This window comes from Rhizophagus irregularis, chromosome 13 (genome assembly GCF_026210795.1).
Source record: "Rhizophagus irregularis chromosome 13, complete sequence".
Classification (NCBI taxonomy): Eukaryota; Fungi; Glomeromycota; class Glomeromycetes; order Glomerales; family Glomeraceae; genus Rhizophagus; species Rhizophagus irregularis.
In genome coordinates this window covers 4,774,324-4,792,131 of record NC_089441.1, presented here as the reverse complement: position 1 = coordinate 4,792,131, position 17,808 = coordinate 4,774,324, and the positions used below count along the sequence as shown (strand labels likewise).

General features: G+C 25.7%; 3 protein-coding genes across 3 annotated transcripts; 1 reads left to right on the top strand and 2 right to left on the bottom strand.

The window, feature by feature from the left end:
- Positions 1-10,302: 10,302 nt before the first annotated feature.
- Positions 10,303-10,617, top strand: OCT59_005648 (uncharacterized protein; the record flags this gene model as incomplete). Its single annotated transcript, XM_066138488.1, has 1 exon — positions 10,303-10,617. The coding sequence occupies one exon, from the start codon at positions 10,303-10,305 to the stop codon at positions 10,615-10,617; it is 315 nt and encodes a 104-aa protein (XP_065997609.1).
- A 421-nt stretch (positions 10,618-11,038) lies between these two features.
- On the bottom strand, positions 11,039-12,049 carry OCT59_005647 (uncharacterized protein; the record flags this gene model as incomplete). Its single annotated transcript, XM_066138487.1, has 2 exons — positions 11,039-11,649; positions 11,713-12,049. 2 exons carry the CDS (start codon positions 12,047-12,049, stop codon positions 11,039-11,041), a joined length of 948 nt encoding a protein of 315 aa, XP_065997608.1.
- Positions 12,050-12,082: 33 nt separating this feature from the next.
- On the bottom strand, positions 12,083-12,975 carry OCT59_005646 (uncharacterized protein; the record flags this gene model as incomplete). Its single annotated transcript, XM_066138486.1, has 2 exons — positions 12,083-12,598; positions 12,661-12,975. The coding sequence occupies 2 exons, from the start codon at positions 12,973-12,975 to the stop codon at positions 12,083-12,085; spliced, it is 831 nt and encodes a 276-aa protein (XP_065997607.1).
- Positions 12,976-17,808: the final 4,833 nt, after the last annotated feature.

The window sequence follows — 17,808 nt, the reverse complement described above, 5'->3', positions numbered from 1 at the left end:
TTTAACAAAAAAATGGAGCGTTTCGCACCATTTTATTAATATTTTAATATAAAAAAGTGCGAAACGCACTATTTTAATAAAAAAAATGGAGCGTTTCGCACCATTTTATTAATATTTTAATATAAAAAAGTGTGAAACGCACTATTTTAACAAATAAATGGAGAGTTTCGCACTATTTTATTAATATTTTAATAGAAAAAAGTGCGAAACGCACTATTTTAACAAATAAATGGTGAGTTTCGCATGATTTTATTAATATCTTACTAATAGAAAAAATGTGAAACGAATTATATTAGTAACAAAAATTTTTTGAACTAAGATTTGGATTTGTGTAGTGTTACTATGAAAAAAAAGTTGTGTAGAGTTAATATCGTAGTAAATGCATGCCGATCATTTGTGAGTTATATTAGTATTATTCGGGGTTCTACTCTAACTGGCAATCGTGTTAAATTAATTAGAGTTAATCAAAATGATAAAATTGCCGATATTTCAATGAAAAATAAAAGCAAAAATCTGCAAAATCGCAGATTACCGCAGAATTTTTCTAATAAATCTGCAGAAATCTGCAAAATTGCAGAATTTTGCTGATTTATAGATAAAAATATTCAATTATCTGCGAAGTTGCAAAATTTGCAGAACTTCGCAAAAATGCGTCAAAAAAGTGCAAAAAAATGCGGAGATCTGCTAATTTCACAGATCTCCGCAGTTCTGCACCCCAAAAACTTTCCTGATGTTAAATTAGAAAATAAATAGTAAAAAAAGTAGTTTTTAGTATTTTATTTGAATTTTTTACTGTGATCTAAAATATCTTATAGGAAAACTTATTATATTAACCAATTTTAATTTAAATAATAATAGGTTTTTAATTTATTTTGTTTTGTATATAAAAATAAATAAAATTTATGTAATTTTTTAATTAAAATTGCTATGAATCGCTAGTATCACGTGCTTTTTAATAATGTATAATTTGTCATTCTGCGTCACACCCTCCTTGTTTCTATTTTTACTATGTATTCCAGGGACTTAGTATTAAAAATCCTATTTGTCATCCTTATTCCTCTTATTCAACACCCCCTATAATAATTCCAGCCAAATTTTATAATTCCGGCCAAAATATCCTTTTTTGAAAACTTAAGTAACATTACACAATCTAAAAAGGCAATTTTATTTCTCATAAAAATCAGGAAAATCAGTTATACAATATTCCAACAAAGACGGCTAAAGTTTAGGGGCAAAGCGGGGAGAAATGCTCAAAAAATGGTGAAAAAAGTACCGGATTCTCCCGATGGCACATAGCGGGAAAATATTTACCCACAGTGGCCAAGCTCGTCACAATAGTGTCACTGTGGCGTGGCAGGGCCGGTTCTTCATAACGGTGAGGCTCGTGCCAGCACTTGCCACACCCACGAAGGACCTTCCAAGCTCAGCCACGGCTCAACGTTATGCCGGCTGGACACCATGGGTAAATATTTTTCCGCACGTGTCACATCGGGGGAATCTGGAAAATTTTTTGAGCCACATTAGCTCCGCTTTAGCTATGCCCAAAGGCAATTTCTATATCGATCATTTAATTCTAGCCAAATTTAAAAAATCACGATGATCGCTGCTGGCAATAAATAGCAAACTCCTTTTTTTATTTATATTATTTTTTTTATTTATTTTAGAAAATTTCTAAGTTTACACGGGGTGTTTGTACACAGGTCATATAAATATAATTTTTAATAGACTAATTTTTTGTTTTTTAATTTGAAATTGAATGCTACTGACATTATACTCCTTTACTTTTTATTCTTATTATATTACAGATAAATATATGTATTTTCACCTGCTCTGCAAGTTTACTTAAGGCATTAAAGGAGGTTTTGAATGCCGTTTTTAATCTACTAATATGACCCGTGTTTAAACACCCTGTGTACAAATAGAAATTGCCTTTATTTTAATTGTATTATTTTTCTTATATTTTATTTTTATATAAATATTCTTAAATTTTTCTTAAAAGTTAAATAAAGATTGAAATGTATTACTAAATTTAAATAATATAAATTAAAGATTAACTTATATTAACTAGTATATAATAAACTTTTATATTAAAAATAAACTATAATTATGTTATATTTTTGTTTTTATATGTTTTACTGATCATGTGAGCTGATTTATTTACTCTGCATTAAAAAGAGTTATTAAATTGATTTTTACAATTTTCATTACTCAAAATTGTTTTTGTAATACTAAAAAATTATCTGATTAATGATCATTTGACTAAATAATAAGTTGAACAAAAATTTACATTTCAAAACTTAAATTATTTAATGTAAAAAAAATATGAAAAAATCCATTTCACTAATAAAAAATTTATTTTTCATATATATGGAATTTTTAACATATATTATTAAAAAATAAGTATATTTTAATAAAATATAAAGTAAAATAAAAATTTATATAGTCTTAGTAACTATAAATATTTATAAATGTATAATAAAAATATCATATAAAAAATGGTATCATAATAGATATTTTCAAATAATTATTTTATATCAGAGTTTGTATTACCACCTTTAGACGCAAATATATCAAGATTCACTGATCCGTTTTCTATAAATTTAGGCTCTTTGAAAAGCCCTTGATCTGGTCTATATGAGCGAAAAAAGTTTGCCGATTAGATCATTGAATTTAAAGATATTTATGTTTAAAGTTGAGATACAAATTTTTAACATATATAGTAAGTGCTAAGAATTATATTAATTTAAATGAATATTTACCAAATTATAGATAGTATAATAACATTAAGAGTTGATTTGCCTACGAATGACAGAAAATTACTATATAAATTCAGGGTGAAGTTATTATAAAAATGCTAAAATTGGCTAAATTTCATGAGCTATAAAAACTGCAGATTATTATGCTGTAGCAACAAATTCATATGATGAATTCTTAAATGTCAAAAATAAAAAAAATAAAAAAAAATTGAGAAATTTATTTATTTGTTTAAAATTTTACTTTAAAGCAACGTCAAATTTGACAGGTATGTATATATATGGTGCGCACAGTCTAAAGTCACCACTTTTTTATTTTTTAGCCAAATTTTTATAAAATTACATGAGCAAATTTTATTGGTTAATATTTACTTATCATATATATAGTTGTTTCCAAAATTCAATTGGCAAATCCGAAATCTGAAATTATTAATTACGTATTCTGAAATTTTGAAATTTGCATAATAGTGCGAAATTGCAAATATCTCAGGATCTAGTGATCTAATTTCGATGATCTTACTACCATTCGATTCGTCTCATCGAAACAAATCTAATGATATGTGTTTCATTTCTACAGCACCGATATTGATGGAGTAAAATTACTATAAATATTTAATGAATTTTGGTGTTGGAACACGATCTAGTGATTAGATTTGAATGAATTTACCACCATTCGATTCGTCATGACGAGACGATTCTAATGGCGGTATGATAATCTTTCTAGCATTGAAATTGGCAAAGTTATTACGCTATAAATATTTAAACGTTATTGGTATCAGAGCGCGATCTAGTAATTGGATTTAAATAATCTTATTACCATTAGAATCGTCTTATCGAGACGAATCAAATGGTAGTAAGATCATTCAAAACGGATCACTGGGTGCCGAGTTATTATTTGTTAAAGTTTTTATATATAAATCGGCCAAAATTAAGGCTAATTCTGGCCAAATATTTTCGTAATACGAAATTAATTACGGAGTCCGAAATTAATTACAGAATACGGAGTTTTTCTAATGAATTACTTAATAATTACAGAATTACGTAATTACATATTTCCGTAATACTAAAATAATTTTGGACACAAGTATAATCATATATATATATAGGTGGGTTTGTAGAATAGAATACCAATTGTTTAGCCAGAATTAATATTAATTCTAGCTAAAATGATTTATAAATTCATATTATTACCCATTAAATTTTTTCTATATTCATTAAAATAATAAATATATATTTAATTTGTTTCAAAAAAAAAATAAAGTTTATAGATAAATAATTCTCATTCAGTTATTTTAAACAAAAATATTTTTATATTAATTCGTAATCCGTCTCCGAACCAGTAAAAACTACTAATAAATTTTGGGGAACTGGTTTTACAAATTAATTATCCCTTAAATGGCTTTTGAGCTGATTTGCCCAGAATTTTTTTTTTTTTAGGTGTTATATAATAATGTTCTGAGTATATTAAATGATAAATTTGCATCGTCAAATATTAATATCACAAGTTTGATCAACATATATGTGCCATTTAAGGCTACGTTGTTATACAAATTGGCGATATTGCCTAAAAAGTAACCAGCCAAATTTGTATTACAACCCAGCTGAAAAATAGTGTAACCAATTGCTTAAAAGGCAAGTAATCGCATCCATCAAAAATTTTTACATTCAACGATTAGTTAAAAAATTTTTTTCTTTAGCGACGCTGGATTCCGGCCTTTAAAAATGCCATAATTATTCAATACAAGAGGTGGGACAATCACAAAATTGATATTTTTTTATTAAAATATTATTTATATGCTGGTAAATAATTTATTTAAAGGTTATAAACAAGAAAAAACAAAAAAAAAGTATTAAAATTATTTATTTCTATTAAACACAGGTTGTCTAACTCATCGTACTATATTTTTCTTATATTGAGCGGTGTATCACTAGTAATTTTGAATAGTTGATACTTTTGGAATGTCAGTTCTTCTACTCTAATAATTTGTAAGTTCATTTCACATTTCCTGCGTGCTATATTTATTGCTCTTATCTGAATTTCCCACTAAATTAATTTGCAAAATAATTCTCCAAAATGTGTTAGTAGATTTCACTGGTTTGGAGACGGATCACGAATTAATTCTTAATTTAGACCAGTTTATAAATTTTGGCCTGCATTATATTAGTATTAAACTGGCCAAATTCCTCTAAATTTATTTAAAATATAGTAAAATAATCAAAATTAAAACTTATATATCTTATGTTACAGTAATTCAATTTGAAAAAACTCTCTGTTACATAAAAGTATACTGTTTAATAAACTACAATATTACAGAAAGTTTTTTAAAAAAATGTTGATTAAATTTTTTTTTCTATTCATTTGAAATTACATAATAAAAGTGGTGGCTTTAGACTATGTGCACCATATATATATGAGAATTTCAAGTCATATACTACATTATTTTAACAAATATGAACACTTAAAATTATATTTTTATGTATTTTATATATTTAAAACTACTATAATTCTAATATTTTCTCTTGCTTTTAGTCCATATATTACTATAGTTTCTTTCTATTTTTACAGATGGTGCCCAAAATTATCCGGCCACTTTATTTTGCCAAAATTATGCTGATCATCACGTGTTATTATGATGTAAACAAACAATAATTTTGTATTTATAATTACAATGAACAATCCTCTGCGCCACATTTCTTCTGGAACTTTCCGGAAAAATGAAACCACTTACCCCAAAAACTCGTGGCGCAATTGTTTACGGTCACAATTGTGGACATTCAAGTCGCACAATTGCCAAACAACTGGGGTGTGGGAAAACAACAGTTAATGACATACTTAAACGCCTTCGTAAAACTCACTCTTTAACACCAAAAAAACAAACTGGGCGTCCACCACTTCTTAACTCACCAGCTCAACAAAAACTTAAGTCCTTCATTAAAGAAAACAATGAAAATCATCGACTTTGTTCAAAAAAAATTGCGACCACTTGGACAGCCCAAACAAAGCAACCTATTTCTCGTAATACTATACGCCGAAACCTTAAGAAAGTTGGACTTACAGCCTGTGTTCCTCGTCGTAAACCTGCAATGACAGAAGCACATTGTCAGGCTCGGCTTGAGTGGGCTTATGAACATGAAAATTGGACTGAAAGAAAATGGAAAAGAGTCCTATTTTCAGATGAAAACACCTTTACTCAATTTCAACAGGGTCGGCAGGGGATGGTATGGCGTGAACCTGGGGAGGAGTTAAATCCTAATTGTATTTCAGTTACTGTGAAACACAGTCCTAGCAAAATGTTTTGGAGGTGTTTTTCCTGGAGCGGCCTTGGGCCAATTGTTCCATTAAATGGTTCAGTTACTGGCCAAACGCATGCTCAAGTTATTAATGATTTTGTTGTACCTACCTTGCATACACATTTTCCACAGGGTAATGGAATCTTTCGGGGGAGGATAATGCTGCGCCACACCGTTCAAGAGTTGCAATGGCCGCACGTGAAAATGCTGGGATTGTGACTCTTGACTGGCCAGCTTAGTCACCAGATATTAATCCTATAGAAAATATTTGGGCTGAAATGAAGATGATGATTCGATGTCGTTCACCCGCACATCAGCATTAGTGTGCTTATGGAGTATGTTACAGATGCGTGGAATGACATTCCTCCTGAATATTATAGAAAACTAATCAAAAGTATGCCTCGGAGGGTTGATGCAGTTATTTCCGCAAATGGAAATAGAATCAATTATTAAATTTTTGTAAAATTCAATAAAGGAAGGCATAATAAATATTTTAAACTTAAATTTTTATTTTCATCATATTTAACATATATAAGTTTTTCAAATTTGAAAAGTGGCCGGATAATTTTGGGCACCATCTGTATAAGGAGTAACCCATAAATTAATTTCAAATAATGAAAGTTTTGGTATATGTATTCTTATTTAGTTTTTCAATCTGAGTGCATTACACAAACTTTTAGCGTTAGTTTCAATTTATTATTAGTTTTTTGAAAGTGTTATAACAATAATATAAAAAAAATAGCATACAATTACCAGAATAATAGGTAATAATGGCTTTTTAGAAGAATTTATATAGCAGATAGATTATTTTAGGTTAAATTTTTCATTTTAAGATCTTTTCTATTTGTATGTTAGTTACACTTATTTTTAGCCAAAAAACCATCATTTTGACAATAATATTTGAGTAATTTTCATAAGCAATTTTTACTAAATAATAAATATTTAAAATATGGTAGGTGTCAGATTTTAGCATTTATTGTGAGTTATTATATGAAAATTTTTTTCTTGATATTTTTTTTAGCATTTTTAAGTTTCATCACATAACTTGGTAATTTAGTTTATTTTTTGCAATAATTTCTCCTGAATTTATATAGTAATTTTCTGTGAATCATAGGCAGATCAGATCTTAAATAAGAATTTTTAATATTCACTCCAATTTACTGTATATTATATATAATAAAAATGTAATAAAATCAATATTTTAATTAAAGGTAGATAAATCAACTTATATGAAATATAATATAATGTTTCTGCTTTTATCTTAAAGGCAAAATACCTCTTTTAAATACTTTTTATCAATTAACTTTAACTTTATTTTCATATTAAGCATTATATTAGCAAAATTATTAAAATTTGTTATATTATTAATTTGCACATTAAACATATTTACCTTTTTTTTTCTTTTCATAAGTGGACTATTATTATTAAATCTATCAACTATATTTCTAATATTGTTAGTATAATTAACTTCTATCAGTTCTGTGTTTACAAGTTATTGAAGTGTTTTAAATGTAACTTCAAGTAAATTTGACTTATAAGAATATACAGCTGGTATTTCTTTTTTTAGAAAAACTCACTTCCAAGAATTATTTAAATTAATCAAGATTGCAATAATATCATAGTTAAACCAATAATTCATAGCAATAAGCTTTATTTGTATTTGAAATTTTGCATTAGAATTAATATATTTTAGTTTTTTAATTCTATAATAATTCTATATCAAAATAATTTCTGGCTAAATGTGATAAATAGCCTTTTATTAAAATTATAATATTAGTTGTACTTTTAGATTTAAAGAGAGTCATGCTTAACTAATAAAGAAAAGAAATTGTTATAATTTTAGTATTATACTACTTTAAACTATTTGGTAAATTTATTATATCTTTCAAATGTTTCAGATAATTTTTATATTATATGTCTATTGTTAAATTATTTCAAGTAAATTTATAAACTTGTATAGTTATATTCATTTGTATAGAAATATAATTATTTAAAACTTAAAGATTCTTTGATTTGCTACATATTTACTGAATTTACCTTTGATATTAATACAGAATTAGCTTTCTTAAGATGAATCTTTAATTTTAACAATTTTTGATCATGTTAAGTTTTTTGATTTTTAATTTTAATTAACTAAAATAATTATCATCACGTTTATATTGACCAATTATTACAATACAAAAGCTTATCTTAATTTTCATTTAAATTGAATTAAAAAACTAAAAATAAGGCAAAGTTAATTAGTTTACTTAATATAGCAAAAATATTATTATATAAAAATTATATTAATATACAGTATATTTTTGTAAAATGTAAGGTATATTGAATTTTTAATAATATATTAATACAAATTATATTATGATGAATGAATAAATAATACAGTTCAATTTACTGCTAATTTTGAAAGTTTTATTTATTTGTTTAGATAAAGCATCTAGAATAGAGCTCTGCAACCTGACCCAACAGATCAGATGACCCAACAGGTTGACTTGAAATATTCAGGTCAGGTCATCAAATTCATAACCTGATACGGATCAGGTCAATGCTAGTCGATACCTGATCCAACCCGTTGATCTGACATATATTTGGGTCAAATAAATTAAAAAATGCCAAAACTAATAGTTCTGGCATTTTTGTATATAAAATCAAAAGGAAAAATGCTGGAACTAATGATTCCAGCATTTTTACATGTAAAATTGAAAAAAAAATGCTGAAACTAATAGTTTTAGCGTTTTTACATGTAAAATCAAAAAGAAAAATGCCAGAACTAATGATTCTAGTATTTTTACATGTAAAATCAAAAAGAAAAATGCCGGAACTAATGATTCTGGCATTTTTACATGTAAAATCAAAAAAAATGCTGAAACTATCAGTTTCAGCATTTTTACATGTAAAATCAAAATGAAAATGCCAGAACTAATGATTCCAGCATTTTTACATGTAAAATTGAAAAAAAAATGCCAAAACTATCAGTTTCAGCATTTTTACATGTAAAATCAAAAAGAAAAATACCAGAACTAATGATTCTGGCGTTTTTACATGTAAAATCAAAAAAAAACACCAAAATTAATAGTTTCAGAGTTTTTACATGTAAAATAAAAAAAATGCTGAAACTAATGATTCTGGCATTTTTACATGTAAAATCAAAAAAAATGCTGGAATTAATAGTTTTGGTGGTTTTATATATAAAACAAAAAGTAAAATGCCAGAACCTAACGTTTTTTCAATAAAAATTAAAAAAAATCATTTTTTAACGTCAAACTCAGCGTTTTTTGTATATTTAATAAAAAAAAATGTTACAAAATGTTTTTTTTACTTGAAATATTCAGTTTAATAATAAAACTTCAGGTAACCTGAGTTACCCAAAGTGACTTAAATATTTTCAGGTCAAATAGGTCAGGTCAGGTCAGAACAGTTTACCTGACCTGACCTGACCTGAAAAAAAATTTTGGGTCAGATTAACCAGGTAACCTGACCCAATCTAACCCGTACGGAACTCTAATCTAGAACATATCTTTTATATTTATCAAAAAATTCAAAATAATTATTTTTCTTTATTTTATCTAGAAGAAAATAAACATGAAAATAAAATAAAATTTATAGAAAATGATTTCTTAGAGGTTTCATATGGGCGGATTTAGTTCACGCAGTAAAATTGACATAATGCTGCATTAAAATTTTTTGTGTATCAAAACTGATCTGCATGTAAGTTATCTTGTATCAGGTGAGTGTGCAGATCAATCAAAAAGAATTTTTCTTAATTCGCACCACGCAAAAACAAAAAAACTTAAAAAAAAAGCGCGCACTCAACCCATCCGACCACCTAACAACCCATCCGACCTAACCCGGTATGTATTTTGCTCTAAAACCAGCTGATTTTTTTTTTCGAACTTGCAAAACTGTACAAATAGTTATTTTTCATATTTTTGGTTATTTTTTTTCTCATAAAATTTTATTATTTTAGATGCCTATGATTCGAGATCCGGCTAAGTTCTATTGTTCAATCTGTACAAGGCGTACCAAAGGGTTTAAAACTCGTTCAGGGTTACAACGACATGAGACACTAAAACATATATCTTACAATAAACTTCCATCACATATTCAACAAATTTTTAATTCAGAACTCTCCCATTTAAAAAGCGCTATAATTAAGGAGCTACAAAAGTGACTTAGGAACAATTATACTGCAGTTGGAGAACAAACCTTTTCATTACATTGTAGTGAAAATGCTTTTGTTGGTGTTTTCAAAGATCATATAATGCGTTATTCTCCATGTGGATCTTTTTATTTTTGTAGTTTCAAGGGGGAAAATGCATTTGATGAAATTGGGCAAATATTAGATGATGAGAAGTGGGGAGAACGTAATTATGGAAAGGGGCAATTGAGTTTTGTTCGTTTGTATATACCTGAGAATGGAGATGATAATCACAAACAAAAAACTAAAATGAAATTATCAGCTAATGGGGAAATGACTGTAAAATGGCAAATGACGGGTGGTAAAGACAAAGAAAATCATAAGTTTGAGGCGGGATCCGTCCAATTTCATTTTTTTTTGGATCAATGTCAAATATAGATTTTTTTTATAGAAATAAATCAATTTTGCATATACAAATAAATAAAAAAATCATCTTGTTGTAAATATATGTCAGTTATTATTGTGATCTTCTCTTTATTTAAATAAAAAAAACTACGAAATTAATTATTAGACTAAATTATTCTGTATTTTTTTGGTTTTTCAAAAAAATTTGGTACTTCGTTTAACGCAAAATATAATTGCCGATTTTCATGTTCTAACATTTCTACAATTGCAGATTTTCGTGAATTCTCGTGTCCCCATCTTTTAATGTGTTTCGAAAATAAAGGCACACTTGCATGTGGTTTTTCTTTTCCACCGCTGAACATGAAAAAGCAGTTAATCCAAACTCATGATGAATTTCAATAAACTCTGCTACATGATTAACCAATACATGAATATAGGGAGTTACATCTTGAATTCAATACATTCTTCTAACAAAATTACTCCTGTTGGGATGACCTTTAGAAGGAGCTAAAAATGCATTTAGCCAAGTTTGAGCCTTATAACGAAAAGTTTCACCTGTAGTTTGCATGTTTTGCATCAAGATATACAGTTCATTAAATTGATTCCATAATTCTTGGATTTGTATAGCTCTTTCTATTGACTGAAAAATGGCAATAAGATTAAATTCTTTCAGGATTTTTAACTTGTCTGGTCCCATAAGGGAAGTATATGATAGATTGTTACTATTTTTTTCACGCCAAAATTGAAATGTTATCTTAAGTCTCTGCATTTCTAATAATATTTTTTCTTTCCAAATTTCTTCATTTGTTGTTTTACGACGAAGATCAGAAAGTATCAATTCCCATAATCTGTCTGTTATTCGTAAAAAAACATGTAATTCGTCACATACCCAGTTTTGTAAAGGTATCATATAAAATAGTGGTTTTTTAATATGACCATTAATTTGATTATAATTATCTTTAATCTCATCCATTGACTTATTTATTGTTTTTGTTGTAGTGTTAATTTCATCTTTACTACAATCACACCATGGACAGAAATGTTGAGCGTTAGCGGCTTTTATTCCTAGACATATTGATAGAAATTTCCAGTCTGAACTAAAAAATAGTTCAACCGGCCAGTGATTACCTCCTATTTGATCAAATCCTTTTTCTTTTAATATAGACAAGTCAGAAATTAAAGGAGTTAGGGCATTTTTAAGAGATTCATATGATTCAGCTCCTGGATATAAGACTAATGTATAATTGTTATCTGGTTTTTGTAAACCATTAAGGTCATTTAATAATGTTATTGTTACCATAACATGTTTAACCTTGCGACCAACATTGCGTCCATCACCTGAAATTCTAATGTATAAAGTTGATGTCTCAGGAGTTAAGATTCCTCGTTCTATATATAACGGTACAATGTAATTGAGAATATTTGTAATACGCCGTTGTCCTCCTTTACCAATTGATTCTAACATATTTGTAATAACTGCATTATCAGTAATATGAGGCTATTCTGTAATTGGCTCAAAAATAGGTGGTTGTAATAAATCAACAAGAGTTAATGGAATATTTTTTCTCATTTCTATATTGATTCTTTGTCGTGTAGTTGATACTGCCTCTTCACGTGGTATACTATGTTCAATTCGTGCTAAAGATCGATATGCCTCTCTTGAAATATGATTTCTGTCTAAAGATTTAACTACTGCCTCAATTCTTTTTATTTCTCCCATTATATTTAACTGCTCAAAATTAATATCATATAAATCATTATAAGATTCAAATTTTACTTGCTTAAGTTTTATTTGGTCAGTTGGATGGAACATGTTTTCCTTTTCTTCTTCAACAGCATCCAAAATACATTGTGATAAGCATAGCATCTTTCGGCATCTTGTGGTGTTGCTAAGTTCACTAAAAGGTTGAATTTTTAATGTCACTGACTTATACACTCGTTCAACACTAAGTAACTTGAGACCAAAAAGTAGAGGGCCAGATATTTTTCCTTTATTAGTAGCTTCTTTGAACTCCTAATTATTTGTTTTAGCATTCATATTTAACATTTGATAATAAAAAAATTCATCAAATATACCTGATAATATTTACAGGCGGCTTCTGTTGAAGATTCTAAAGAATGTACTTCTTTCGCAAAATTTTCTCCAAAGTTGACTTTAAATAAAGGTTTTCCTTCCACATAATTAATTGAACATTTTACAATATGGTTTGCTTTTCCATATTGAGTTTCAACAATATAATTGTGAGGAATTGGATGTTTTGGATTTCTGGTGTAATGAAGTTGATTGGTAAGAGGATATGTTCCCTCTTTTATGATTTTGTAATAGAAAGTTCTTTTTTTATCATAAAGTTTAATAAAACGACTTGTTGGATAAGTGCTATCTTCTTCCATTTTGTTATTTTGAAATTAGCGTTAGAAAAATTTTTTTTTGAAATCAAGTGTGATACAAACTTACACATGATTCTTAAATTGTATATGTATTATGTCGTCATGTTTTGTTTATATGAACCAATTTTGCAATTGGATGATCAATTTTTTATTTACACTTAATGTTAACCCATTAATATTATCAAAGACCGCAGCACGACGCAACATATATTTTACGGAATACATATTCTTTTGTATTCTTTTTTTCCGTCGCAAATAATATTATAAAGTTTTGGCCAGAATTAAGTTCAGCCGAATTATGTTAATTCTGGCTGGAAATAAAATTGCGACAAATTTAAATTTTTTTTTTAGGATTATATGCACATCATACTAAGCATTAACTTCGCAACATTTATTTTTATTCATATAACAAAATTCAATAATTATAGGTAATGAAACAAACCCGCCGATATGTATATATAATTATGATTTAAAAATTTTTAATTAATTTAATTAGCTATGTAAATATGTTTAAATTTGAATAAGTTATCTAAATTCTCCAAAATTCTACAATTAGTTTTTTCAAGATTTACTATGATAATTTTATTATAAATTTAACAAGGTTTTAGCAGTTTTAGCATTTATAATAAGTTTTGTCAGGTTTCATTTTTTTTGGAAAGTTCACTAACTTTTTAATAAGATTTTATATAGTTTTAGCAAAGTTTCACTATTTTAATATTTCATTAATTTACTAAAACCCTTTAGTTTTTTCAGTTTAGTTTTTACATTAAATATTAAAAGTAAAATTATAGTAATTATAATTTGTAATATTTATTTAATTTATATTTAATCTAATTAAATTTAAGCTGAATTATTTTATTTTAACTAATAATATAAAAAAAAGTAATACTAATTACTGCAGATTTTTCTTTTAGTTTATTTATATTATATTTAATTTATTTTGAAGTAAAAGGCTTTTCTTTATTTTACAAATAAAAAGATTATTATTAAATAATACATTCTTCTTTAAAAAGATACTGTTTTTAAAATTCTAATATTTTGAAAATTAATGCTTTGAAAAAATCTGATCTGATTAGATTTGATCTAAATCTGATTTATCAGATTCAGATCAAATCAGATGAATTTAATCTATAGTTTAAATTCAGATCAAAAAAATTTGATTTGAACAAGTCAGATTAGCTTTAAATCAAATCAGATCAGATTCAGATTAGGTTTATTCAAAATCTGAGATTGTATTTGATAGATTTAATTTAGATTTCAGATTTGATTATACTAATAATTTCAGCCAAATTCATAATGCCGGCTAGAATTAATTCATAATTTTAAATTCCAGCTAAAACAGATATGTTAATTATTATTTTTTTTTGGTAATAACTATTTCACAAAATCAATTTTTATAGAAACTAGTGTTCACCTGTTGTTTACGACAACAGTTAATATGTAATTCCGGCCAGAATTAAAAGATCTGCAAAGAATTTCCTTTTTTGGAAATTTAAGCAACCCAATTTTTTTAATTTCTCTGAAAAGTAACAAGACAAAATTTCCTTTTTTTGGAAATTTGCGTAACCAACAATTCCTTTTATGGAATCCTGTGTAACCCAAATTTCAGTTTTCCGCCAGAAATAAAATTTCCTTTTTTGGTCTTGTGTAATATTGGCGACGAATAGGAGTAGGGTTACACAATTCAAATGACTTATTTATATGGTTAATCTAAACATAACGCCATAACGCCCACGTGATTGCAGTGTTTTTTAATATATAGAAGATTAATTTGATTTTGTGTAACCTAAATTTTTTTAGAAAATTCAATAATTCCTACCAAAGTTAAATGTATAATTCTGGCTGAATTACATATTTAATTTTAGCATTTTGGCTGAAATTTCAGAATTTTGAATTTGACTGGAATTACAAATTATAGTTTTAGAATTTCACAGGTTGAAAAGTGAAAAATTAGGCATCAATTAATCACTGATCGATCACCAATTAGGTAATCGATTGATGAATAATTGTGACTAATTGGTATTTTCGCCAAATAATGTTACCATTTACCAATCAGGTAGTTTGCTAACTTTTGATCCAGTAAATTGCATTGAATAGTAAGAAGAAAAAACTAAACCAATAAGATAATAGAACAACATGTACTGAACATTTCTATTGGATTATTTTATAGAATTTAATAAGAATTTTAATTAATATTATGGGTTAAAATTGAATAATTTTATTAAGTAGCAATAATAAAAATATAAAATTTCAGATTAGTTTTTATGTAATTTTTATGGATTTTACAAAAATTCCATAGAAATTTACAAGAATTCTATGTAATATGTTTAAAAAAAAATTTTACCGCTCATGCAGTAATTAATATTTTAAAAGTACTTTAAAAAATAGGTTATACAATATAAATAAATAAAATTTCAAATTTTGAACTATTGTTCATAATTGTTGTTTATAGATGACTACTATCATATAATATTAAAAAATTGCTAAAAAAAATAATGTAAATTTCAATAACTTTTTACTATAATATTTTGCAATTTTTTCAATCATATTTTTTTAAACTTAAATTCATATTAAAAATCAAAATAATATACAATAAATTTTTATGCTAAATTTTTATATTAGAAATAAAAATATATAGAATATATATTAAAGATTTTAACATTTAAAAAGATATTAAAGATAATGTATATAATTTTTTTTTATTTTATTTGTTTAATCATTCAATAATTTTTTTTTTTTTTAATACTTTTTAGAGTACTTTCTAAATGCTAAAGTGAACCAGATAACAAATCCTCTAACCACCTTATGGTAGTTGACCAAGGAACACATCAGGGCACAGTATGAAGCATTTAACTCACTCTATAAGCAAAGGTAGAATAACTATCCTCCCATACTCCCATATAACCATACTAGGTTGGATGCATCCTAGTCATTTTAACTAAACATTTCAGCACAGTACATTAAGTACAGTAAGAGTCCAAACTATAAAGCAAACTTCGTTTTTATAGTTCAGAGACAATCAGCCTTTAATCATTCAATAATAAAATCTAATAATATTATATAAATATCTTTTGGTTAAAATGTAATAGAAATAGCTTATTTCTCTAAAGTAAATATAAATATTATATTTTATTATATAAGTAATAGTTATACAAATAATTTATAATATATTATTTATTACATTATATATACTTTAATAAGAATCAAAAAACATTTATTTTATTATATATATCTATTTATATGTATTATAATAAAGTAAAGTACTTAATTATTTATATAATTGAACACAAACTACTTGCATAAAGTATAATAACCAATATACTATATAAATTTTTTATTATAAAAAGTTATAACTTTTTTTTGTTAAAGTACTATTATTTTTTACCATCTTTTAAATTCATTTACTTATATTTCAAGTTTTTTTTTATAATATTTACTAATTTCTTTTAAAGCTATAAATTAAAAAAGAAAATCTCAGATATACTTGTATTACTTGCACTACATTATATTAATGCAATAGGTTTTAGTGGTAATAAAGAAATTATTAATAAATAAGTAGTAAAGTCATTATGTAATTTATCCTTTTTTTATATTTCTTTTGTATAGTATTTTTTACTATTAATTTTATAGCTAATTGTATAATTATTATATAAATATAATATTAATATCAATTTATTCTTTTTTGAATGTAAAAAAAATTGGATTATAGTTCCAGTTAAAGATGATTTATTTTAGTTTTTTCTTATTATAATATGTATTATTCATATTGTTAGATATGATTTTTCCTTAAAATAATAGATTGAAGAATTTCTTTTCTTTTTATATATTTATTTGAAATAGCATCTCTATAACTCTATTAATACACCTTTTCAAGTTATTATTTGTATAGTAAAATATATCTTTTTTAAGAATGAATACTAAAGAGTTGTATATAATACAATATATATAATTTATTTTTATTTCAGAAGGAAGAAACCTTTCAATATTATAAAATCTTGCATATACCCTATAAAAATTTTTCAGAAAAATAATCACATGTCTGAATTTCTTTAAAATAAAATCTAGAAAAATGATTATTTATTGAAGATTTTTTTGGAATTTTTTTATAGGGATATTTGAATAATATATTTTTAAAAAAAATTTCTAGGTATTCTTCAAGTATTTTTCTAAATAAATCACAAATATAAAAGCATCATATTTTTGATGTTTTATTATCATGTTTCTTTTTTAAAGAGAACAATACTTTTATATGTTTTATTATAATTAGATAAATAAAGCTTAAAGTAGGCTATATTATATAAATTCATCTTTATAAGAGTTTAAGTAATAAAATAATAATTTGCAGTTTTATATTATTATTAGTGAATTATAACAGTTTGTAATAAGTATATTATAATAAAATATTAGATTTATATATGGGAATTAATTATATTGGTTTGTAGTTTCTCAAATCATGGAATAATCGGCTAATCAGATTTTATATAACATCTAAGCCAATTCTAAGTCACTGATTAATCAATATATTAACCAGATTGATTAATCATTTTCATCTTGAAACCTACCTTTTCAAAATATCTTCCTTTTCAAGTTTGAATTCACAGTAGTAACTGATAATTTAGTTTATAACTATCCCAGACTAGAGCTCCTAATGAGTCGAGTTGAGTCGAGTCACAAGTCAAAAACCTTAATTTTAAAGTACTTTTTATTAAGTTAGAATATAATTAAACGAAAATTTACAATTATGTGAGTCAAAAATGCGAGTTTATGCAAGTCATTTTTGGAGCTCTATTCCAGACTTCCAGAGTTTTCTTTGAAAGAAAAAAAGTAAGTATGACT